The sequence below is a fragment of the Equus asinus genome, chromosome 17 (assembly GCF_041296235.1).
Source record: "Equus asinus isolate D_3611 breed Donkey chromosome 17, EquAss-T2T_v2, whole genome shotgun sequence".
Taxonomy (NCBI): domain Eukaryota; kingdom Metazoa; phylum Chordata; class Mammalia; order Perissodactyla; family Equidae; genus Equus; species Equus asinus.
This window is the reverse complement of record NC_091806.1, coordinates 35,621,671-35,646,497: the sequence shown is the minus strand read 5'-3', so window position 1 is coordinate 35,646,497 and position 24,827 is coordinate 35,621,671. Positions and strand designations below refer to the sequence as shown.

Genomic DNA, 24,827 nt, shown 5'->3' with positions numbered 1-24,827 from the left:
CAGCAGTGAATACAGGCAGAGAAGATGCCCACACCGCCAGGGCGCACGTTCTAGTGAGGAGCCAGCGTGCGTGAGAAGTACAGTACGGGCTGTGTGTCAGTTTCCTCTCACTGCGGTCACAGGCTGCTGCGAGCTCAGTGGCCTAAAGCAAGGAGCAGTTAGAGTTCACAGGTTCCGTGGGCTCGGGGCTGTGAGCAGGACGGTTCAGGCTCAGTTCTCCTGAGGTTGCAGCCGTCCGGATTCTCACCTGGGGCTGAAGAGTGCACTTCCAGGCTCACTCGCCTGGCTCTGCCTGGGCCCTCTCTGGGGGCTGCTTGAGTGTCCTGGAAAGATGACCGCCAGCTTTGCTCCGGGCTCATTCTGAGAGAGAGCCAGGAGAAAGCCCCAGCCTCTGAGGCCCTGGTCTGGAGGCAGCACACCTTCACTTGTCCTGCACTCGGTGCGTTAGAGTGAGTTAGCGAGTCCTGCCCTCACTGTGGGCCAAGGGAGGAGTGTTAGAGAAGTGTGGACGTATATTTAAACCACCACAGGGTTTCCGATGGTCATAAGCAGGGAAAGGAAACCCGGGGTACCCTGAGCTGTAGGAGGGGAATGATAGTTTTAAGTAGGGTAGCCAGCGAGGTCTCACAGGGACGGTGACATTTGAGCCAAGGAAGGGAAGGAACCATTTGGAGATATTAGAAGGTCATGCCAACACGATGTGCTGATGGGTTGAATATAGAGTATGAGACAAAGAGGCGAGTGAGGCCCCCGAGGGCCCGGGCTTGAGCAGCTGGAGGCTGGAGGCTGTCTCCTGCGATGAGGAAGACTGCGGGGCAGGGGCGACGAGTGGAGCCTGGCCCTGATCAGGTCGACAGCCCTATCTGCTGTCCAGGTGGACGTGTCAGGTAGGCAGTTGGATATTCTGGCCTGGAACCCAAGAGAGAAGTCTCGACTAGAGATAAAGATGTGGGGGTCATGACCATACAGATGGTGTTTAAAGGTGTAAGATGAGATCAAGTCCAAAGTGGGTGCCTGTTGATAGAGATGAGCTTCCAGGATAGAGCCGTGGGCCACTCCAAAATTGAGAGGTTGGGGAGACTGAGAAGGGACCGGCAGGAGACTAAAGAGTGACAAGGAGGTAGGCAGAAACCCGGGACCACGGGGCCTGCAGCCGAGTGAGCGAGATGCTCAGGGAAGAGGGGAGAGCAGCAGGCCTGGGCCTGCCGATGGGCCAGACGAGAGGGCAGTGGAGGTCAGTGGCAGACTTCTTAAGGTGGGCGCTTTGATCCTGGAGCAGCTCTGCGGGAGGGGAGGTGAGCAGGAGGCGAGGAGGTGGAGGCGGAGTCGAGGCGGCTCTGGAGACCTTTTACTCATCGGGACGGAAGTGCAGTGGTGGCTGGAAGGAGACGTGGCATCCAGGTTCCCTGGGTTCTGGTGTGTTATCTGAAGGAGGGAGAAGGGAGCAAACCTTCTCAGGCTGATGGGAGTGGGCCAGTAGAGAATCGATTACCCCGAGAGAGGAAGGGAACACAGCAGGCGAGCCTGGAGTCAGCCAGAGGGGGTGCGCCTCGTGCCCAGAGGTGGGGCTGGCCTGGGTGGGGGCCCAGGTACCTGGCCGCGACCTCAGATCTTGGGAGGGGAGGTGGAGTGCATGGGTAAAGGCCCGGGGGACGGGGAGATAAGCCAGCAGGGCATCTCAAGTCTTGTGGTTGCTCTGATGTCGTGTCAGTGAAGTGGGAAGCAGGGCCCTGGGCTCAGTGAGGACGGGAGAGGAAGAGATGGAGGCTTCGAGAGAGGGGCTGAGACAGCGGCACAGGATGGGTCACGTGGCCCCGGCGCGCATGCCTTCTCTGTGCGCATTCTGATTGCAAACGGTACCCCTCCATCACGCGAGAGAGGAGTGGCTCGGCACAGAGGAGGCTTTTCTCCGAGAGCCTCAGTTCTCTAGAGAACGTGGTCTGCCAGCTCGCTCTTCCCTGGGTGTTGAGAAGAGTGCGTCCAACGGCTGCCCTGCTGTCTCCTTCTGCCCCTGCCTGCTGCTGTCTGTGCTCGTTCACACCGGGCTCAGAAGAGGGAGGATTGGGGAACTCCAGTGAGGTGTGTTACTCGATAACACTAGTACAGTGGTGTGGCAACTGCAGTGAACACAGCTGCCGTGGATCTAGTGAACTTTTTACTTCCCATTAGCGTGGCTGATCGTGCCATGTTTTGTGTGTGTGTGGTTTTGGTTTTTGTTTTTGCTGAGGAAGATTAGCCCTGAGCTAACGTCTATGCCGGTCTTCCTCTGTTTTATATGTGGTTTGCTGCTACAGCGTGGCCAACTAGCAGTGTAGGTCCAAACCCGTGGATTCAGGCCACCGAGGCAGAGTGCACCGAACTTAACCACTATGCCACAGGGCCGGCCCCCCCGTGGTGTATTTTTCTAATTTTCAGTTTTTGTTTGCACTCGGTCTTGTCACCATTGTGAATAACGTCATGGAAATGCCTTGTGTCCACAGTGAGATGTGACTGTTACCAGGCAGTCTAAGTAATCGACTGTCCTGCCCCTGAAATACTGCCTGCTTGATACGTGTCAGCAACTTACAAGCATGGCCTATTTTTCCAAAATCTTTTGGGCTTCTATTTAAAAAATATTTAAGTTTCTGCTAGGTTTACTGTAAGTTGCTGTAACTTGGTTGTTATTTTCCATCTTTGCTGAGATTTGATTTTCTTGTTTCTAGGTACAGACTCTTAATGAACAGGATTGGGAACGTGCCCAACAAGCGAGTGTCCTGGCCAACGTGGCGCAGGCCTTCGAGAGTGATGTGGACGCGTCCGACGGCGAAGACGACAGGGACACCATCTTCAGCCCAGCTGGCCTCTTGTCCCCCAGTGGGCAGGCCGATGCCCAGACGCTGGCCATGATGCTTCAGGAGCAGCTGGACGCCATCAACAAGGAGATCAGGTACGTGGGCTTGTGCATAGCACCACAGACACCGTGCATGTCTCTAAAGAATTGTATGCTACCTAGGACAGTCTGGAAGAAATACTGTGGACGTATTCTACGCGTCCCATGATAGTAAACTTGGTTCAATCCTGTTTGAATAGTTTTAAGTTCTGAGGTTGCCCTTGATTGGAAAGTTCAGTTGACCGGGCGTTCTCGCCACAGTTGTGGTGTGGGTACACTTGTGTACACAAGATCTTGCAGAAGGGTGAAAGGGGTTCGGTCCGTTCCCCCACGAGCCGATGACACAGCTGGAGAGCGTTGCCGGGGAGCTCAGTGTCCACCTGTGCCGCTCTGGATCCCAGGCCGGGTTCCAGAGACGGCCGGGGTGCAGAGAGCTGAGCGCACATCGGAGGAGGCCTCCCTGCTCCGAAGTGCAGAGGGGAGCTGTGGTGTGGGGCAGGGCACCATGGAGAGCCAGGAGGAGGTGGACTGGCCTGGCGCCCTTGTGGGTAAGAAGCAGGACTCTTTTCACGGGCAGTGCCAGGTGGCGGGTGACTTACGAGGAGAAACGCCAGAGTTCAGTCCACTGGCAAGCGAAGGTGAAACATGCAGTAGGAAGCGGGAGGGAGAGTTTCCTGCCCCCCTCCAGCCTGAGTGTCCCCCAACTCTGAACCCTGCGGGGGGCAGGGAGCTGGGGCAGCGTCCACCTGCCGCTTGTGCCTCCTCCAGCGCTGAAGAGGGCCCTCTTGTGTGTCTTTCAGAGCCTCACGTTTTCAGGTGTGTCACCCAACCACCTGGAACAGAAAGCCGAGGTTTTCAGATTGGCAAATTCCCACTCCTACTTGCGTTTTCCTCTGTTAAACTAATAGAATGTGAAAATTGGTTCATTACAAGACAGTGGTCGGGGCAGGCCCCATGGCCGAGTGGTTAAGTTCACGCGCTCCGCTTTGGCGGCCCTGGATTTCACCAATTTGGATCCTGGGTGCTGACACAGCACCGCTCTTCAGGCCATGTTGAGGCGGCATCCCACATAGCACAACCAGAGGCACTCACAACTAGAATCCAGCACTATGTACTGGGGGCTTTGGGGAGAAGAAGAAGAAGAAAGAAGGCGACGATTGGCAACAGTTGTTAGCTCAGGCGCCCATCTTTAAAAAAAAAAAAAGACAGTGGTCAAAGAATGGTTTGAATCGTAACCTCCTCAGTGTTTGAGAGGTGTTTTCTTTCGAAAGCCTCTTAGCAGTTATAACAGTAAATTTACAAGACAAAGGGCCGACTGTTGGGTTCAATCCAAAGACTTGCCCGTCCTGGGGGGCTGGCCCCGTGGCCTAGTGGTTAAGTTCCTGAGCTCCGCTGCAGGCGGCCCGGTGTTTCGTTGGTTTGGATCCTGGGCGCAGACATGGCACTGCTCATCAAGCCAAAGACTTGCCCGTCCGAGGGGGGATTAAGAGGCCTTAGGTCTGGGGTGCAGGGTGACAGGGAGCCCAAGATCTGCCCTGTCAGGCCTGAGGCAGCCGTGGTCCGGTCCTGCATGCACACAGAGACCAGCCGTGTGCCAGGGACCCTGCAGGAGGTCCGGGCAGAGTTGCTGCCAACATTTTGTTCTTGTCAAGCTGACACAGACGCCAAGTGCCGGTTCCTGCGCAGAGCCTGCGGGAGGGAAGGAGGGGCAGAACTAACCCAGGGAGAGCTGTAGGCTCTGCAAGGAAGGGGTGTGCGGCCTGCAGTCTGCCTCCGTAAACCACGGTTCGTGTGCTGTGTTCAACCCGGCAGAGCCCGGAAGACTGCCTTTCCCCATCGCTGTGGGAAACACGAAAGGATTATAAACGTCAGCTTTTATTTTTCACAGTGTATTGCTAAGTAAAATGGGTTCTTCTTTAGGTAGCAAGTTGACCTGATATAAATGGTAAATTCTGTCCACTGCCTTGGTATCAATAACAGAAAGTACTTTCAGAATATATAAGTAGAACTTTAATTGGACAGGTTACTGCAAGGTTACTACTAATTTAATATTAGAGTAATGATTTGCATAGTCAAATATTAAAACTGCTGTTTAAGCATCCACTATACAGTAGGAGAGAAGAGCTTTAATTACGAATTTCCAAATTAATGCAGCATGGTTGACGTGAATTCATTCAGATGAGGCTGGTGGAGAATTCTGTCAAATAATACAAACAAAATACTTTTGTTCGAACTCAACCTTTAAAAAAAAAAATCAATGTTTCCGTCTAGTCTAGAGACTTAAGTGTTGGGAAACTCCTGATTGCTTTGTAAATTGATTTTTTGATTATATCAGAGTTCCCAGTTTCCAGTCAAAAAAACCGATAGGTAAATGTGCAGCTGTGCCCTGAGAAGTGGGAATGTCGGAGCTGTAAAATTCAAACATCTCGTTGTGTGGTAAGAGAGTTGCCAACTAGCCCCTCCAGACTTGTGGGGTACGTAAATAAAATCAAACGCGAGTGATCAGAGATAGTTGGTAAGACTCAGTGGAAGGTGTACTTTGTGCTGTTCCGAAGCCGTGTGTGTTAAAGAGAGAAAAAGTAGAACGTTTTTGCTGAAGTGTTCATTGTTGGAGCAACCGTCATTGGAGTTTCCTTACAGTAATGCAAGCACCGATTTTTTCATCTGAACCCGTTAATCTGTCTGCTAATGAAGGAAGGATGACTGTTTTGTTTTTACTTTAGGTTGATAGAGGAAGAAAAGGAAAACACAGAGCAGCGGGCGGAGGAGATTGAGTCTCGAGTTGGCAGTGGGAGTTTTGGCAATCTTCGTCGTTTTAGATCAGTGAGCTCCATTCCCCTCTACCCTGCCTCCTCGCTCGCCGGCTCCTCTCCTCCGAACAGTGGCCGGTCCACCCCGCGAAGGATTCCGCACAGCCCAGCTCGGGAGGTGGACAGACTAGGTATCATGACTCCGGTAAGGATTTGTCTTTTCTTGTGCTGTCTCCCCTCGCCCCCGATACACCTGATTTAAGTCTTGGACACCACGAATATGCTTTATTTTTAACCTGGAAGAAAATCAGGTACACTTGTTATGCTCAGAGGTTTGAGATTTTTAAAACCAACTCATATTTAATCATTCAACAATAGCATGGTGACAAATTAATTTTAATATTGGGGTGATGCCTGAACTCCAGAGAAGTTTTCACTTGTTCAGCTCTGAGCGTGGTCAGCTCTGCAGGGTTCGGCAGCTAGGGGGGTATTTTTGTTTTCCAGCGATAGACAGTGTAACAAAAGTAAATACAGCAGCCATCGTAACATATAGGAAAATGTGCAGAGAGAGTCAGTGCTGTCTGTCTTTACGTTCGGGATGCCTGACTGGAGGGTACAGAATATGCCGTCAAAAACAAAACTGAAGAAAAAGCTAAATCGGTCCTCTTAATAATGCCCTCGGTGGCATGCTTGGCACCGGTTCTGCAGGTGAATCCAGGGTGGCGTGAGTGAGAGCGCGCTGCCGCTTGGCCTCCCCGGGAAGCGCTGGGCTGCGTTCGTGCGCAGCCTCTGAAAGTGCAGGGACCGCGACAGCGTGCTGCTCTAAAGAATAGTGCCTAGCTTTCTCACGTGTTTAGTCTGGGTTTTGTGAATGCATGAAATCATGTTGACAGCGTTCTGCTTTCTAACTGCGCTTCCGTTCTCATTTCTTCTGCTACCACCCATTTTCGTTTTTAGTTGCGTTGTTAGCCTGCACGTAATTAAATGAACCGTGAATCGCTTTAGTAGCGTCCGAAGTGGTAACTAGTCCATTTCGCGGTGTTTTGACATAGTATTTTTATAATTTACATCGTTAGCTCATTAGCTGATATTTTAAGCTCTTTGACAATTTCATGCTTATTTCCTTTCAGAGAATTTGTAAAAACAGTTCTGTTTTTCTTTTTCCTTGTTTTTGTAGTTGTGTGTGCCGGCTGATGCTGTGTCTGCTTCCGTGTTTAGTTTTGATTTCCTGTGTCATCCTTCTCTTTATTTTGTCACTGTTAGTCCAGGCCTCAGCTCGCGCTGTGACACCCCCTCCATGGGGTGCTCAGGGAACCGCCATAGTGGGGGCCATGGTGTGTGTGTGGGGGCCATTGGGGCTCATTAGTGGGGTTTCTGCGTTATCTTCGTTTCTCATGAAATAGTGTCTTTTTCCCTCAGTAGTGATACGTTTTTACTGCTGTGTCACTGTACAACAGATGTGGATACAGGCATGATATCGCTGGATCAGAGTGCTTTTATTCAAACTGTGTAGGGTTTGTGTAATTCAGAAATGAAATCTTTGATATATACAGAGATAATCCACCAAGTATAGAATTAACGGAAACTTGACACAAACAGTATACCTTTTGGTTTTGATGCTTATATTCAAGACTGTAAATTTCATCAACTTGTTGGACATAAACAATTAATGCCTTTAATAGACTATTTTTTAAATTCGTATATCTCATAGGAATCATAGAATGTGAAGATTCCACCTGCTATTCTGCTAGCTTTTATCCTTACGTATTTTCACAGGGTACCCTGCTTTAATCCAAAAATTTATGTTTGAGAAATTTTAAATCAATTTCTAGGTAAGAATTTTATATGAATGACCAATAGGTGATTAATAACTAAAAGTAGGTTTGTTCAGTTTTATAGTAAGTCTTGCAATAACTTCCTCATCAACTAAATTGATGTTTAGAGACATGTTTTTCATTAGGGCAAACTAAGTTCTAGAGAAGTTTGGCTTAGAATAGACAACTGTTAGGGCCCTTTGTTCTATAAAATGCCGTATTTTAATAAATTGTATATGTTGTAATAGAATTTTATCTCCCTGAGTAACGATTTATAGTGTTTCTCTAGTAAATCTTGAGTAACTTACTGTTTAAATTTCATGGTGAAAAAGATGTTCCATTTCCAGTTACGTTTTCTCTGAATCTCAGCTCGCTTATATCTGTCTTGTCATTCTCTTTTTAATATATTTACCTGTACTGATCCTTGAATTTTTAACTTCAGAGTATGCAGTAAATCTGGTTTCTCTTCATTTCTTTGCATGCGTCCGTCAGCCTAGTGATTTAAGGAAACATCGTAGAAAGGTCAAGTGTTTAGTAATTTAACATACCTTTGTTTCTCTGAAGTATTGACGGGCACCTGTCATTTGGCATGAATCAGCCCTGTGAATCACTGACATTTAAATGGACATGTTGACACTCACCTGGCATTTCACAAATGACGATTGTCCTGTTGGAGACAGGTCACTGGTGGTTTGCATAGAATGCTGGGACAGGCGTAAGGGTGTGCCTTTCTTCCACTCATTTGCCTTCTCATCGTTGCATGCTTATTTATAATGGCTATAGTATTTTTTCAATGAGAAATTATTGAAGCAGAGCCACAGATTTTAGTTTGGGGAAAAACTAATTTTAATAAGCATAGCTAGAAGGGCCGGCCTGGTGGCGCAGCACTTAAGTTCGCATGTTCTGCTCCTCGGCAGCCCGGGGTTCGCCGGTTCGGATCCCGGGTGTGGACCTGGCACCCCTTTGCGAAAGTCATACTGTGGGAGGTGTCCCACATATAAAGTAGAGCAAGATGGGCACGGATGTGAGCTCAGGGGCAGTCTTCCTCAGCAAAAATAGGAAGATTGGCAGTAGTTAGCTCAGGGCTAATCTTCCTCAAAAAAAAAAAAAAACATAGCTAGCTGTCATGAGCTCTTACTGTATGCCAGGCCCTGTGCTGAGTGCTCTACCAGTCTGCTCTCTCGTCCTCATGGACTTCCTGTGAGATGCAGGTTACTGTTGTTATCCCCATGGACAGATGTGGAACAGAGGCTCCGAGAGGCCACATGCTGTGCCTAGGGGCACACAGTTAGGGAACGCTGCAGTGTGGACTGGTCTGATTTCAAAACCAGGACACTGAGTCGCTTCCCCCACGGCCTGACTTCTCTGCAGATTCTCTCACCTCCTCACTCGTCCCTGACAGCGGGGGCCAGCGGGCCTCTTCTCCTTATAGATAGTCGTGAATCGGGCCTCCCTGTTCTTGGAGGACGTGCACGCACTGGGGAGCAGATCTGTGGACCAGAATGCCTTCCTCCTAACCTTCACGCCATGTGCATAGCCTGCACCCCCACCCAGAAGCTGCCTGAGCCTGCGCTCGTAGGCCGCCCTTCGGATGCTCGGGCAGCTGTCCTCTGACCGCAGCGCTTACAGCACATGAGCTGGGCGGCAGCCGTGGGAGCCCTCCGCTGCGCAGAGCACCGTGGCGATTCAGCGAAACGCAGGCTCAAGTCCCCGCTGTCAGTGATGATTTGTGACCCGGGTGTGCTGCTCGCCCTCTCTGCGCCTTGGTTTGCCCTCCTGTTTAAGTGAAGACAACGACAGAAGCGCGCTCCTCGGGGTGGCCGCAGACGGTGCCATCTGTGCACGATCTGCAAGGAGCTGAGAGCTTATAACCGGCCCCGCGGCGCACAGCACGCCCTCAGTCCCGCCGACTCGCATCCGTGTTTCCCTCGGTGGGAAGGCTTTCTCAGGGAAGGAAGGAGCGTGTTGATTGACGTCCAGGCAGGACAGCCTGACCCTGATGCTCATGGCACTGTGGGCTGGCTGGCTGGCTCCTTCGAGGGCCTTGCTGTGGGGCTGTGGTGAGGATGAAAGGCAGGAGTGCAGGCATGGTGCAGACACGGGCGGCATGGGCCGCGCACTGTCCTCCTCCTCAGCATCCCTGGCCCACGCCGCCGTGACCCCCCAGCTGTCGGGGAGCTTCGTTCCAGTCAGCTCTGAAAGAGCGTGCAGGCCCCAGCCTGGCGGGCCCCGGGCTGGGCAGGGCCCCTCAGCACGGGGGCACAATGGGAGCAGCCACCGGCCGGGGCGGGCCTCTCCTCCTGAGCTCTGTCTCCGCTGAGGACAGTGAACTCAGTCCCGTGGACTGCTCCCTGTCCTGTTCTTTTTTGTTTTTTATAGGTGATTGTTTTAACCTCAGTTTGAAATCTCTCCCTGTTTCAGTTTCGTATTGATAGTTTCTAGCCGTCGTAGCCTTTGGTTGTCTGCAGATTGTAATTTGAAATCAGGAGAGCATGCGGAATCTATCCAGCTACGGCTTAAGGTTCTATCTTAAATGAGTTCGACTCCGTTTTGCACTAAGCCCCTTGGTTGTCACTGAGCCACTGTGGGGCTGCAGTGGAGCGATAGTCTACACAGTCGCATTAAAAAAGCCCAAGTTGGCTGCTCAGGTCTTGCTGTTTGTACAAACGCCTGCCACGCACGTTTTGAGAACTCGAGCCCTGCCTTAACCACGGAGCCCCATGGATCAGTAAGACCTGCCGGGGTTAACGTTTTCCCCACCGCCTCCTTCCTGTCCTCACGTTCCCCGACACGGGAAAACTGGCAGTCTGAAGGAGAGGATCTTCCAGTGGAAGGCCAGGACTGCTTTGAGCCGGCTTGAACAAATTGCTTTTAAACCGCGTAGAAAGACCTCAGTTTATAGCATCTGTTCTGCACGCTGAGACGTATGAGACAGACAGGCGTGTCTGGGATGGAGGAGTTAGATCCCTTTTCGCTTTTCCACTTGTTACAGAGTCCAGGAAGGTGCATCACTACTCAAAATGATAGTGGATCATGGTACAAGCTATTTCTCTTTTTCTCCCAAAACAAAAAGTTCTGGACAGTTTACCCAAGAGGTTTCTGCCCTCTCTGGTGTTTCTTCTGAATGCATCAGGAGATAAACACGTTCATCTTCAGCTCCTCATCAGGGACAGTGAGTGCCGTGCGTGCTGTGTGAGGACGAGGTTTTGGGCGTGGTTCAGATCTCGGTGCCCTTCAGTGGCTGTCCTCATGGTGGCCTAGGATCCTAGGGCGGGCGGGCCCTCGGGCTGCGAGGAGGCTCAGGAGGAGGAGTGCCCGTGTGTCCTGCCCGGGTCTCTGCACTCGTTCTGGTGCTCGTAGGCCAGGAGTCGGGCTCTGCTCTGTGCTCCTGCTCCTGATAAGTAAGACGGTCCTTTAACGTGGCGTTGGGCTAAAACGAGGCTGGTTGTACTCAGCAGAAAGCATAGCTCATGGATTTCCACATAAGTTTATGGTTATAATTTAAAGCCTATGTGTTGTGGGGTTTTTTTGGTCACAGTGTGTTGTTCACTAATTTTACACTGGTCTCAACCCCTCAGTTGCCAACCTCCCTAGAAGAGGTACGAGACGACAAGACGACAATAAAATGTGAAACCTCGCCCCTGCCCTCCCTGCGGTCCCTTCGGCTGGACAGGCTGCACAAAGGGGCGCTGCACACGGTCGGCCACGAGGACCTCAGGGACTTACAGAAGTAAGGAGGGCAGCGTCCCACCCTAGCCCGGCTCCAAACAGACCGCCTTCCCATGCTCAGCTTTCAGAAATCCATTGCTCTCTTCTTGGGGAAAAAAGTCAGAATGATGACTTTAAAGAAATACCGGTTAATTGAGTTGAGTTGATTTAGATGATGCCCTCGGGCTGCCCTGGGAGCTCAGGTGAGCCCAGCAGAAGATGCTGTCTGTTTGGGCGACGTGAGTTTAGAAAGAGAGTTCAGTGATAGCAGCAATCTTAGAAAGCCTTCATTTCTTCAGAGTCTGCAAATTGACTATTGTGAGAACTTTCTCTTCTTGTGGAGCATTTGCTAAGCATGTGGCGTGTTCTGACCGTTGCTCTGCAGGACCGTCCGTGTCCTGCCACTGGGACGCGCTCTCTGCCTCTGAGTTGTGGAGAGCCCCACCTCGTCCCCAGCGCTCCAAGCGCCTCCCCACAGGGACCATGAGAGCCAGTGGGTGACTAGTGTGCTCCTATGTCAAACTACCACGGGCTGTGCTTTTGTCCCGCCCTGGCAGCCCTCGGTGGCGGGTGAAGGTGTCCATCCTCGCCGCCTCTGCAGTAGGCCCTGTGGCTCTTGTTTCGCGGCAGGGACGGTGGCACTGGGGAGGTTGCTGGGGCGCTGGGGTCAGGCCTCCGGTTGGGAGAGCATCTTCACAGCCGAGGGGCAGCCCTCAGGTGGGCTCATGGTGCTCTCTGCCTTCCATGGTTCGGACTGGAAGCCTTCTCAGAAGGAGAGCTCCGGCTCAGAGCCTCAGCTCCTCAGAAACGGTTCTCCGTGGTGGGATGGCTAGGAGCCTTCGTTTCTACACGCGATGCATTTTGCGAAGGAGACATGCCTGGAGGAGACTTGGAATGCTCGTGTAGTTGGAAGAGCAAGTATTAAAAGCGTGGAGTGTTCTAGTGCCTGTGAATGGAACGTTGTGTTGGGACGAGGGCGCTCATTCAAGATCGTTTTCTGTCCCCAAAGCTCCACAGGCTCACAGGACGGCCCCGTGAGCAACCCCAGCAGTAGTAATAGTAGCCAGGACTCGCTCCACAAAGCCCCCAAGAAGAAGGGCATCAAGTCCTCCATTGGCCGCCTGTTTGGCAAGAAAGAAAAGGGCCGACCTGGACATGCCGGCAAGGAGGCATTAGGACAAGGTGGGTGGCTTCCAGCAAACATTCTTAACCCTTAGGATGGAGGCGGGGGGCCTGCCGTGTGTGTGCCTACTGTGTGCCCCCGGTTGTTCCCACGGGCGGTCTGTCGAAGACGCTGGGCGTTCTCAGGGAGTGAAAGCTCAGGAGGCGTATGTTTTCTCTGGGACACATGCGACCCAGAGAGCCACGGTGGACGTTCTTTGGCCCTGAACAACCTGGCGTCCCAGACAGAAGGGGCTCACTGTCTCTCGAGCATTCTCGTGCCTTGGTTGCCTAGTCAGAAACTTAGCCTTTAGAGGTGTTCTTTGCCTGCAAGTGCTCTTCCACCTGTTTCTGAACTCACCTAATGTGGCCGTGTTGATTTCTCTCGCTGTTTCAACCGCTGGGCCCTCACAGCTGGCGTTTCAGAGACCGAAAACTCAGCTCAGGATGCCTTGGGACTCAGCAAACTGGGAGGACAGGCGGAGAAAAACCAAAAACTTCAAAAAAAGTAAGCTTTTCGTTATTCGTCCATCTCACTGAACACTTCTCAGTTGTGCCTGATTTTTAACTAACGTTTATTTAATAAATGTAGTATCTATTTATGTGTCTATATTACCTTCTGAAAGGTTAACCTAAAGCTTTTAACAGACTGTGCTTCCTGGGGGGCTGAGAGCCTCTGCTCAGGAAGGGGGAGAGGACTCAGGGGAGGCTCCCGTCCCCCGGAGAGCTGTCTGACGAGGAGGGCTCCCCGCCAGGCGTGGGGCCCCGAGTCCGGCTCCGGTGCGTCAGCTCTAGGGGGAGGGGCCGCTTAGCCTTGCTGCGCTCCCAGTTTCCTCCTCTAAGATGGGAGTGCAGCGGTATGCGCCTCACACGGCTTTGTGAGTGTTAGACACACATCTGTCGCTACATAAACACACGTAAAGCACTGGCAACAGTGCCAGCCATCCTAAAATAGGGAGAACTGAGTGTGTAATTGCAGCCACCGCTCCGACTTGATCACCAGCATTCAGAGTTTGCCGTGCGGGCTATGATCTGTCAGGAAATATTCGCTGTGTTGCCCCTTTTTTCCTCCTCCGGTAGATTTTGTATTTTTATCTTCAATAGACTCGTGATTTTGTGGTCTGTTTATTAAATTTTGATTCCGATTTGTCTTGACTCTGAAAATAGGTGATAGCAGGGTGATCATTTTCTGCAAAGGTGCTCAGACGCTGCGAAGCCCCGGGGTAGGGGCATGGAATAGTGTGTGCGTGTTTCTCTGGCTTCGTTCTGATCGGGAGCAGGTTGTGTGTTGGTTGACCGTATGTCAACCAGAATTAAGTAGATGAATGAGGTAGGGAGAGACAGTATCCCAGTGAACTGGTGACTGAAAACTGAAACTGAACCGCCCTCTACGACAGAAGGGGCAGTTAGCAGTCCCAGAGGGAAGCGCTGACCTTGAGAATGGGGAAGACGGGCGAGAGCCAGTGGTCAGATGGCAAAGCTGGGCCTTGGGACAGGCTGACGATTGGTAGGTTCTGTGGTCACTCTGACGATAGGAAAGGTCGTCTGGCCACTCAAGTACCCTGAGACACCCTCATTGGTGTGGCACCCGGGCCTACAGTGCGCCCCGAGGACCACGCTGGGGCCCGGGGACCCTCTCCCCTAGAGGCCACGTGCCTTTAGCTGTAGAGTTGCCGGTTGGGTTCCCTTTTGTGAACCCTGCCTCATTTTCGTTCTCTTCTCAGAATCGTGCTGATCTTCGTGACTGGCCCACTGCTGGTCTTATTTCAGGCGAAGTGCCGTTGTTTCTGTTATTGCTCACCATGCCCTAGGAATACTCAGTCTTTCAGGTCCCCGTGAATGGAAATCCGCAGACACCATTGAACAGCAAAACGTGCTTTGAACGTTGCTGTCTTTGAACTGTATAAAAATGTTTTAAAGTAACTTGGGTAATTGCCATTTGCCTTTGTGAAACGTATCCCAGCCAGGCCTTTTGCCTCCTGGAGCCCTGCCAGGAAAAATGTGTCCGTTAGATTTTGCTGACGTGTTCTAGTGCACACGCTTGCACATGCTGGAATAAAATCCGTAAGGTTTGTGGCAGTGCGCCTCGGTCCTCGTCCCCGGAAGTTCATGGTTCCTGTAGGGTCACAGACTATTCAAATTGGCCCAAGTTTGGGTCACCCTTGTTTTCTAAATTTATTTTGTAATTCGCAGGAGGTATGCTTGAGCACTTGGCTGTGTGGAGACAGCCTTTATTGTTTGTCCCGCCACGTGACTCCGTTTCCCGCTGCCTGGGGAGCGTGTGTGGGGGTGGGTGGTAGGCGGGTTTCTCTGGAGCTCCGGGTTCCCCGTGATGGCATTGGCTCTGCACTTCTGTGTCACCATAGCTGTAACTGTCCAGGGGCAGGCCGTTCTCTGAACTCTGTGGTCGTGCACGGCAAGTTCTAGGATGTACTAGTAAGTTAGTAGGGAAAAATTGAAAGTATGGAGGTTATTTGTCTGACTACAGTGGGTAATTTTAGTTCTGTCAGTTAACCAGAAATAAAATTGACTTTAGGAAAAATGCTTTATTTATAATTGTGGGAAAATGTTTGAGTTATCCGGAAAAAGTATTATTGGAATACAGCTTTACGTTTATGGCATTATAGAGGTAAGAATCAAAATACGGTCCTCAGAAATATTTCTTTTTATTACCTCAAAAGTGTGCCTTTAGCTGCCAAAGTCACACAGCCAAACACATCCACTTTTAGAGAGTTTTCAAGAACCTGGTGACTTCGGTGGAGAGCTGACTTTCAGGTTTTGTCAAAGGTACATAAAAGAGAGTGGTGGGCGCGTTCGGTGCTGGACATGCTTAATGAATCCGTGGAGGGTACCGCTGGCGTGAAATCAGACATCACTGTGTTCGTCCGCTTGGCGGTGCTCCCACAGCGTTGCCGGGCGTCCCTGGTGCTGTCTGAACTCCGTCGCCTTAAGTAACCTGGTGTTCTAATGCTCTCTTTCCCGTTTCTCCCTGGTTGACTCTAGTGTGGTCACAGGGTAAGTTGAGGCGGAGGGTGTGCTGTGCTGAGCGTGTGTTACAGCCTGTGGCGTTGGCGGTCACCAGCCTCAGGCTCTGAACTGAGGTTCCGGGAGAGTCGTGCTGCTTTGCTGAGAGCTGTGCCGGGTCCCCTCACCCTGGCCGCCCCCCACCCCCAGCCTCTGACAGCGAGCTGCACCCCATGGCGGGAGTAGTGCTTTGTGTGGGCCGTGGAGCCGTGTTTGTGACGTGAGCCCAGCAGGTGTTGGTGCAAGGTGCCATGGTACTGAACGTGTCGGCCTCAGAGAAACGAGGTGCGTGTGTCGCTTGGATGGTACACCTTATCTGGGGTCTGGTCAGCAAAGCCCACACCGCTTCTCGTTATGAAAGATAACTTCATCATCGTGTCCTGTCCTAGTTATAAAACACACGCCGTCACTCACGGGTTACATGACCTTTGTCTCATCCGTGTGCCTGTTCCCCAGGGGATTTAGCATATTTCTGAATGTCTTTTTCCTCTGACTCTAATTTTAAGGCTGGGAAGCATGGCACATCAGTTTCCTGGTATAGAGGTATTTAAAAAATTGCCCTTGGGGTCTAGAATGATCTTCGAGGGAGGAGGTCAAGTCCCAGCCAAGCAGCCGCGAGTTGCTGGCTGACCATGGCGGGCCCAGCGCTCGTCCCTTTACTCCGCAGGGACGGCAGCCCCGCCCTTGTTTCTCGAGTAGCTCTCTGTAAACGGAGATCGCAGATCCCAAGGGTGGACAAAGCGATGACAGAGATTGCAGTATCTCCAAGCAGAGGAGGGAAATACGTAACAACAGAAAGCAGACGAGTCTTCTGTTTGCTTCTGGGCAGTGGTTTGGGGCCGTAGAATCTGGGCACACAGAATACACCTCATTGCCCCAGGATATCAGCTTCTGCCTCAGCCTCTGCAGAACAGAGCTGGGTGCCTCGGGTAGACTTAGGATGCAGAGAAACGCACGGCACTTGAGAGGCCCGCCGCCTTCGATCTCTCGGGTTTCAGGCCTTGGAGCGAAGGGCCAGTAGAAGACGACCTCGTGCCCTGGCGGTTAGCTGTCGCGAGGACTCAGCAGCTATCGTGGTGATCTCTGGTTGCGGTGAAGTCGAACCACACGGTGGTTCTGTTGATTCTTAGAAAGTGCTCTGATGAGTAGTCACAAACGAAGGAGAGCGGCCGTCTGCCTGAGGCCGTTCTCAGTGGCCAACAGGGAAAGGCAGTTCCTAGACCGAGCAAGAAGGGAGCATATTTGTTCGAGAAACCGAGCTCCAGAGAGGGCAGGAGTGGCGCTGGCCCCGGCGTCTCCAGTCTGGTCTCCGCATCCTGTGCTCGCCCTGCCCTGCACAGCTTCCAGGGGCGCTGCCCTCTCCTCTCCCACGGGCAGGGGCCTTCTTCACGTGACAGAACAGTCACCCCCAGAGAAGAAGGGGGTGCTGGTGTTCCTGCCTGGGGTGATAACGCAGGGATCTGGCTCCGTGTGGGGTCTTCAAGGTCACCAACTAGCCTGATAGGGGAGGGAGCTGGAAGCAGACAGAGACCTGGGCCGGCCGCCCAGCTGGGGTCTCCTCTGCCCTCACGCTCACTTCTCGCGTCTCTCTCGGCGGCATCTAAGAGATGCATCGTTCTCCCTCCATTGCCTTATCGCCCTTTCAGCAGGGCGCTGGGCCTGCACTGTGAAACCCAGAAGTAATCCATACTAGAGAAAGCTGTTGATAAAAGCCAATGACCATTGCAGGTGAAGTCAGAAGGGTGTGCACCAGTCCCCAGATGATGGAATTACCAGACTATTTTTAACCCTATGTTCCTGTGTACAGTGAGTGTCTGTTTCATATGAAAAACGAACTCTCTGCCAAGTGCCCTGGACTCAGTACCTGTTTAGTTCACTTCAGAGTGTGGGGATCGGAAAGCCCTGTTGGCCCGGCACCAGTGCCATCCCCGCCCCTCTGCCGGGCCAGGCGGGCAGGACTTGGGCCTTGACCGTGCTGTCAGGGTTCAGGTCTTTCCCTGCTCTGTCTGCCGAGGAGGTGTCTGTCTTGCTCGTATGGCTCCTATGGCTCACAGACGTGTTTGCATAAGATAGAGCCGCTGTCCTCGAGGAGAACTTGTCCCCAGGAAACACAAAGTGGCACTTAATTCAGCACACTGGCGGTCGGTCCCGCCCAGCGAGGCCCTCCTCTCCCCTCCGTCCAGCATTGGCCTCCTGTGTCAGGGGGACGGCAGTTCCAGTGGACTTGGCTGCTTTTTTATTTATGAGTAGCTTTGCTTATTTGAACTAGAGAAGTTTGCCCCTTGTTAACTCTACTTGAGCTATTAAGATATTTGTTGCATCCTCTGGTAGAATTATCCTGGATAGTTGCTATCCAGGATATCTGTTATTCCCCAGAAGCCTCAGGGTGACTTAAGGCACACTTACTTGAGATCCTGTGTGAAACGTTTTGAGCTTTAATTGTCCGTAGACTTCATAGTCTTAAGAAAAGTCTAATACTATTTCAATATGTTGAAGAGCTGTTATGTATCTTTAGAAGTAAAAGATTCGACGACGTGTTCTGTAGAAATGATTATGGAAAATGACTTGGGGTGTCGGGGCGCGTGCGGTGAGCAGCCCCGTCTCCTCTCCGAGGCTCTCCCTGTCAAAGTAATAGGGTGTCTTAGAAAGGCTTGGAGGTAAACAGCACAAAGCAGTAAGATAAGATTCGTGAAGCTTCTTTGTTCTCTCTTACATAGCCATGTTCCCAGTAGACAGAATCATTTGCAAAGATGGTAATGTGGTAAAGTTCCAGTTCGCCTATTTTAAAATCAGGCCTACAGAATATTTCTGATCTCACGAGGGCCCTGGGACTCCTCCCTGCCTCCTGCCCCACGGTAGCTGTCAGCGCAGGGCATCTTAGGCTCACACTCCGTCTGGGGTCCTGGTAGAAACTGTCCGGGTTGAAATTTTCTGGATTTGAAGCCTGTGGGTTAAACCACAGAATGACCCAATGTCTGAATTTAGCAAATACCTAGTTAGCTAACTAGCAACGTGGAAGAGAAACAGCCAAAATCCAGTCCACTACTTGCTTGCTACAGTAGACCATTCCTAGTGTTAAAAATCCACATTGTTCTCGGTGTTGGTGGTGTGAACGCTGAACGTTTGTGAAGCTCCCACGGAGGCAGGCTTCTCTGTTCAGACCCGGTCTAGTTTCCTCTTTCTCCATATTTTCCCTCATCGTTTAGAAAGAGAAGAGCGAGTATGTTTTCGCTTGAATGTCCTAGCTTGGATACAAAGGCTCTGCTGGGTTTTTTTAAAGTGGGTAATAATTCTTTAATTCTGCGAGGAGATGATTCTACAGAGAACCTTGTCGAGTCCATCAGCATTCCATTGTTCAGGAGTTCTTCCTGACGTGTACCAAACTACCGTTAAGTGGATGGTTTAGAAGATTAAAGGAAAATAATGAGATATGTGCTACTGTGCTTGTGAAAGTGTATAGAGCGAGTACTCTGCTAACTTGCTTCCTGTATGCGTGTGATCGAGTCTTTCACTGTGACTGTCTGGTTATTTGTAGGCATGAGTTGCTCGAGGAAGCCCGGAGACAAGGTTTACCTTTTGCACAATGGGATGGGCCAACTGTTGTCGTCTGGCTGGAGGTATAGCCGTCTTTCGATCCTGGATCAAGTATGTGACTCATGTGAACGTGTTAATCCATTTCACACAGTGTGCATAACCTTCTGGCCTCAACATTTCCTGTCTCTAGCTCTGGGTTGGGATGCCAGCCTGGTATGTGGCCGCTTGCCGGGCCAACATGAAAAGCGGGGCTATCATGTCCACCCTGTCAGACACGGAGATCCAGCGTGAGATCGGCATCAGCAACCCTCTGCACAGGCTGAAGCTGAGGCTGGCCATTCAGGCGATCACGTCCCTCACGAGTCCGTCAGCCCCTCCTACGTCAAGAACGGTGCGTCTCCCTGAAAGCAGTTTATCCCCTCCTGACGTTGCTTCTCCAAGTCTTCGTAATCACACCCAGGGCTCCGGTTTAAAATTTCAGCCTGCAGAAACGTCACAGCTTCTAACGGGTGAAAACTGAGTGGTTAAAAATACTTTATTGAATGCTTTTTTAACAGCCTGGCTTCAGTGGCTGCATTGTAACGTAGAAGTAGGAGTTTCTGAAAACAACAGTAGCGATCACAAATTTAGACATAAATTCATGAAAAGTGAAGGGAAAAAAGCCTCGATCCCCAGTTGCGCTATAAGCAGTGTTTTACTCTAATGTGACATTGGGCCCCTCGGTGCTTCCGTTTTGGGCACTGAGGGCCCTGGGAGCTCAGGGTTCTGAGCAGTCCATTAGCCTATGTGTGCGCAGGCACCAGGCATTACCTGTGCTCATCCGGTTTGCTCCCCGTGGGGAGACCTCGAACGTCCTTAAAGAGGGTCCTCCTATTTGAAACGTTAAAAACTAATCTAATGAAAACATTAGCGGTTACTGGGAGATAAGGGCAGGCCAACGCCTCATTTCTAAAGTGCAGACTCTTTTCATTGGCCCAGTGCCCACTCTCTGCTTTTAGCTTTTGGTTTACTCTCGAGAGAAAAACCCTGATTAAGAAACCAAGAGCCTCACAGGCATGCTTCTCTGAGTAGCAGGTCAGGGCCCGATTCAGGCCTCAGTTCCTTTGCACAAAAAGTGTTAAGAGCCTTTTTTGTTTGTTTGTTTGATTTTGTCTCTTAGTAAAGAGTTGTGGTAGCGACAGTCAGCCTGTGTTCTCACCTGTTGCACAGACAGCTCTTCTCCCAGTGGAAAGTTTTGTCGCAGTATCCGATCTGGTCCCTGTTCCCCCATCATTTCACATGAGAGTGGCCTTTCTGCAAGTGAAGGCGCTGGGGTGGTTTTCCCCAAGTGTTTATCAACTGTCTTGAGAAAGCTCGCGTCCTGCGAGCTGAGGTTAACAGCCAGTGGTGAAGAGCCCGTCCCCCTGGAAGCTCTGCGTTGAGAGCCGCGGGGCCTGGCTGTCCGCGGCTGCAGTGACGGGGACGGGACGTGGGGCCGGTGTTCCGGTACAGTTGCGATTGGGCCTTCTTTTGGACACACTCAGTCCTGCTCCCTGCCTCTTGAGCCCCCCGGCGAGGTTGTGCAGGCCGAGAGGCCCCGTCCTGGGAGCGCCTGCCCCGAGCCGTCTCCCCCAGTCCGGAGCTCGGCTGCGTGGGCTTCCTGGGCTGAGGCCCTTTCCCATGGGGCGGGTTGATGGGCACTGGAGAATTACTCACACTTTGAGAGGCGCAAAATGTATTTTCTTCTCTTTATATTTCACATACCTCAGGGGGTCAGCAGGGCAGATCCAGCTCTAGGAATCATGGGCTCTTCTCGTGTGGCTGACCACACAGCATTAATTAGGTGTGGTCACTCTTTAAGAAGGGCGAGCTGGTCGATGTTCTCTCCTTTTCTACGTGGGCATCTCAAATGAGAAGAGGGGGAGACGGGCTTCGCCTCCCCTGCTCCTCCTGTGTGCCCGTGGCTCACGTGTCTGCCACCTTCCTCTCTGTCACTGCTTCCCTCGCCCTGGATGTGGTGGTCCCTGGGTCACCGTAGACCACAGGAAATGTCTGGTTAACGCATGAGGAGATGGAAACACTCGCGGCCTCGCCACAAACGGTCAGTCCCGCCCCGAGCCTGTCCTCCTCCCAGGGCACCCCACTTACAAGCGGCGCCATTCCCGGCCTTTTTGTGGGAAACAGAAAGGTCATTTTACACTCAGTTCCTGATAAGTATTGCCGCTAGGTATTAGTCAAATGTATAAAATAGGATCCGTATTTTGTCTTATTTTCGATTTTTCCAGGAACTTTACATTGGTAGACCCTCTCTCTTTAGAGTAGATTGAATTCACACCTCCTTTAGGGAGAGGCCTCGGCCGAACACTCCATTTTGAGGGTCTGGCCCATTTTCTCCCTCGCTGAGTGTGCTTGCCGGGGTCGGGGGGGGCCTCGGCTCCTGCATGAGAAGCTGGGATTGTTGTTTTGCATGCCTTTTGCATGATACCTTGATTTCTCGAACTTTCCCCTCCGTCTCGCTGCACCTTCTGAAGTTGATCTGCTTGCCTTACTAAGCTCACCGATACTAACAGCTGTGTTCTTTTCATTCCTAACCACGTAACATCAGGAGGATGAGGAGGGAAGCTGGGCTCAGGTTGGAGACTTTCTATACTATATTCTTCACTATATGTACAGCAACAAAAAGAATTGGCGTATGAAAACTCGTAATTTACTTTTCTTGACATTTTTAACATCTTAACTTTTTCAGAATATTGTTAACGATTTGAAAGCATTAGTCGGAAGCAGAGCGTAGAGTTAAAGAGCACGTCTCATGGACAATTTTGAACCTCTCTTCTGTGGGGCCGTGGTGTCAGTTCTGGTTAGCGTAGACAGCTCTGTGTAGAGGACCGGCTTTTGGACGCGGTCCTGGGGCTTCGGCGGCTCCTGACATTGCGGATTTAAGTACCCGCTTGGGTAACTTAACCACAAGGTCTGCCGGTGGGAAAACTGAATTCTGAGAACTTTCCAGCACAGGAGTTGCTGTGGAGACGTCACGTCCGGGTCTTCGTGTTGGTGTTTTACTAAGTGCTGATCAAAAGGCTTTCTTACTAATGGAATTCTCAGAAATTAAGCCTCTTCTTGCTTAATGTACTTTTCCGTTTTCAGCTCCCCAGCTCTTCAGCTCACAAAAAGCTGCCACACGTGTCTTGCAGCCTTCCTCTGAGACAGCTCGACTAATACAGCGATGTCCCTGCCTGTGACCCCACCAGCGTTGCTGTGTGACATGCCGCACTTTAGGGACCCGCACAGCCGCGCGGTGTGAGCAGGCGGCGTCTCCCGAGGCTCTTGCTGAGGGCGGAGCGCTCAGGGTCCTCACGGGATCGTTGTATGTCTGAAAAGAATCAGGATAGTTTCAAATCAGAATTTTCCTGAGTACAAGTTGTTGGTTGAAATGCCAGTTTCCCTCTGTTTGTATTCCCAACGTAAAGCCAATTCTCTCTCTCTTTTTAACAAAAGAAGAGAGAAGCTATAATATGATGGTGTGAGCCCTCTGCTCCTGATTTGGGCCTTCTGTGCTGCTACGCCAGATAAATATCCTCATTAATGATTTAACCTGGGCAGCTAGCTCTTTACAAGGCCACTAATGACCATCAGTGAATTAAAAAGGGTGCATTTCGTAATTACTTAAATGTCGGTGTATTTCACACTAGGAAGCAGAACTTTGTCAGCACTTGAGTAGGAAATTCCCTGTGTCAGGGGCACGAGGTGTAAATTAAATAAGCGGAATGTTTGCTCTCTGCAGTAGAAATGCAAACACGGGTGAGCTGTGCCCGCGGCAGCAGAGTTAGCCAACACTCAGTGTTCCTAGTAAGCAAGAGCTGCTCTCGCTGTCGCCTCCCCTAGATGAGAGGAGTGAAGAGGCTTCCTGGGCTCTGTGAGGCCGCCCGGTCTGCTGAGGGCCGCGGTCACACAGTGTTCCTCTCCTGTGCCCTTACCTCGTGGCCAGCTCTGAAGCCGAGGGGAGGTTCAACGTTTCCTCGGGCCCTCGGGAAGAAAGCATCAAGGTGTGGTGAGAGCCGTGGGTGCCTTCATTTAGCAAGTGGCACATGTGGGCTGTCTGTGGGAGGCTGTGCTGCTTGCTGCAGACACAGGAGTGAGCGGGACAGCCACAGTCCCTGCCGCCGGCTCTCACAGTTTACAGAGATCACAGAAGTGTGTTTGTGATCATTTCAGTGGTGGATTAGCAGGCCCTGGGCAGTGGCTGCCTCTTCTGGCCCAGGTGTTGTCCGATGATGGAGATCCGTGTCAAGGGCTTTTTCGGAAGGCTCTGATGGCGGCCCGGGAGATGGAGGGCTCCCTGGACTGGGCCTGATCCTCAGTCGCTGACCTACGTTATCTGACGCTGACCACTTAAGAAGTGTGACTAGAGTGTATGATGAGTAAACAAAAAGGAGGAGGGTTCCGCTTCCATGGAATTCTCTTATTTAGAAATCTTTGCGTTGTGTGCCCATTTAAGAATACGTAATCACAGGCAAGGAAATGAGACCAGATGCTCATGCGTAAGTCTCAGGCATATGAGATGAGAGTAAGGTTTGAAAGAGTGAAAAACATGACAGTGTGATGATTTCCCGAAAATGTTTGATGTTTTTCCCACTCATGGTTGCTTAGAGAAAATAGTGAAAATGTTTTTTTCTGTTCGAATTTGAGCATTCTTGTTGGAGTGTGAGTCATTTCTTCCAGCTTGATTGGTGTAAGTGATAAATTAGACCAGAGGCCGTGTTTTCAAGGCAGAGCACGGTGGTAGTTGAGAGGGACTGTGTCCAAGGATTCCGTGATGGGACTGCAGAAGGCCTGCGGGCGCAGCTGGTCTTGGACAGAGGGGCAGCGAGTGCCTTTTTTGGATATGTCTGTAGATACATATAATGTGTGTACTTATTTTTCATTGTACAAAGCTTGGCTGTGTTCTGTTAGATTTATCCCTAAGGATTTCATGACTTTGATGACATTGTGAATGGCATTTTGTAAATTTCAGTTTCCAGTTCACTTCTGGTATTTAGAAGCCCAGCTCGTGTTTGTGTCCTGGCCTTGTGTCCTGCCGCTTTGCTAAGCTCGCTGTAGTTCTCACAGCCAGTTTGTAGGTGCATTTTCTATGTTGCTAATCAGGTCATCTGCAAATAAAGACAGGTTTTTTTTTTCCAATTCCTATGCTTTTGATTTCTTTTTCTTGCCTTGTTACCGTGGCTAGGAGTTGCACCGCAGCGCTGAATAAAATTAGTGAGAACAGACCCTTTGTTCCTGATCTCAGGAAGAATACATTGTCTTTCACCTTTAAGTGTGATGTCAGCCCTGTGTTTGCTGTAGATGCCCCTTATCAGGTTGAGGCCGTTTTCTTCCATTGCTAGATTGCTGAGATTTCCATAAATGAATGATGAATTTTGTCAAATGCTTTTTCTGCATCTTTTGAGATGATATAGTGGTATTTCTTTTGAATCCATTGATAGGATGAATGTCATTGATTTTTCAAATGTTGACCCAACCTTATGTTCCTAGGATGAATCTCACTTGTCGTGATAGCTTATTCTTTTAATTTATTATTGATTTAATTTGCTCATATTTTGTCCAGGAATTTTGCATCTGTGTCTATGAGAGATACTGGTCTGTAGTTTTCTTGTAATGTCTTTGTCTGGTTTTGGTATCAGGATAGTGCTGGCTTCATAGGATGAGTTAGGCATTTCTTCTCCATTTTTTTGGAATAATAGTGTAGAATTGTTATTTTTTCCATAAATATTTGGTAAGATTCACCAGTGAAGACATTTAAGGTAAATATTTTATGTGTATGTGAGAGAAAGTTTATAACTGCAAATTTGAGTCCTGATAAGATACAACTTATCTCTTTCTTATGAGTTGCTCTCATAGATGATGTCTTTTGCCCATTTTATCTAAGTTGCTTACAGTTGTTCACAGTTTTCCCTTTCAGTGTCTATGTCCTATCGTACATCCCCTCTTTCA

General features: G+C 50.6%; 1 protein-coding gene across 1 annotated transcript in view; it reads left to right on the top strand.

Annotated features, from left to right (window-relative positions):
- Window positions 1-24,827, top strand: part of LOC139039781 (liprin-alpha-1-like) — a 112,920-nt gene that overhangs the window by 68,953 nt on the left and 19,140 nt on the right. Inside the window, 7 exon segments of the mRNA XM_070487874.1 lie at window positions 2,703-2,926; window positions 5,593-5,824; window positions 11,012-11,163; window positions 12,151-12,323; window positions 12,717-12,810; window positions 18,862-18,943; window positions 19,051-19,251. Of these exon segments, the coding sequence (XP_070343975.1) occupies window positions 2,703-2,926; window positions 5,593-5,824; window positions 11,012-11,163; window positions 12,151-12,323; window positions 12,717-12,810; window positions 18,862-18,943; window positions 19,051-19,251 (1,158 nt within the window).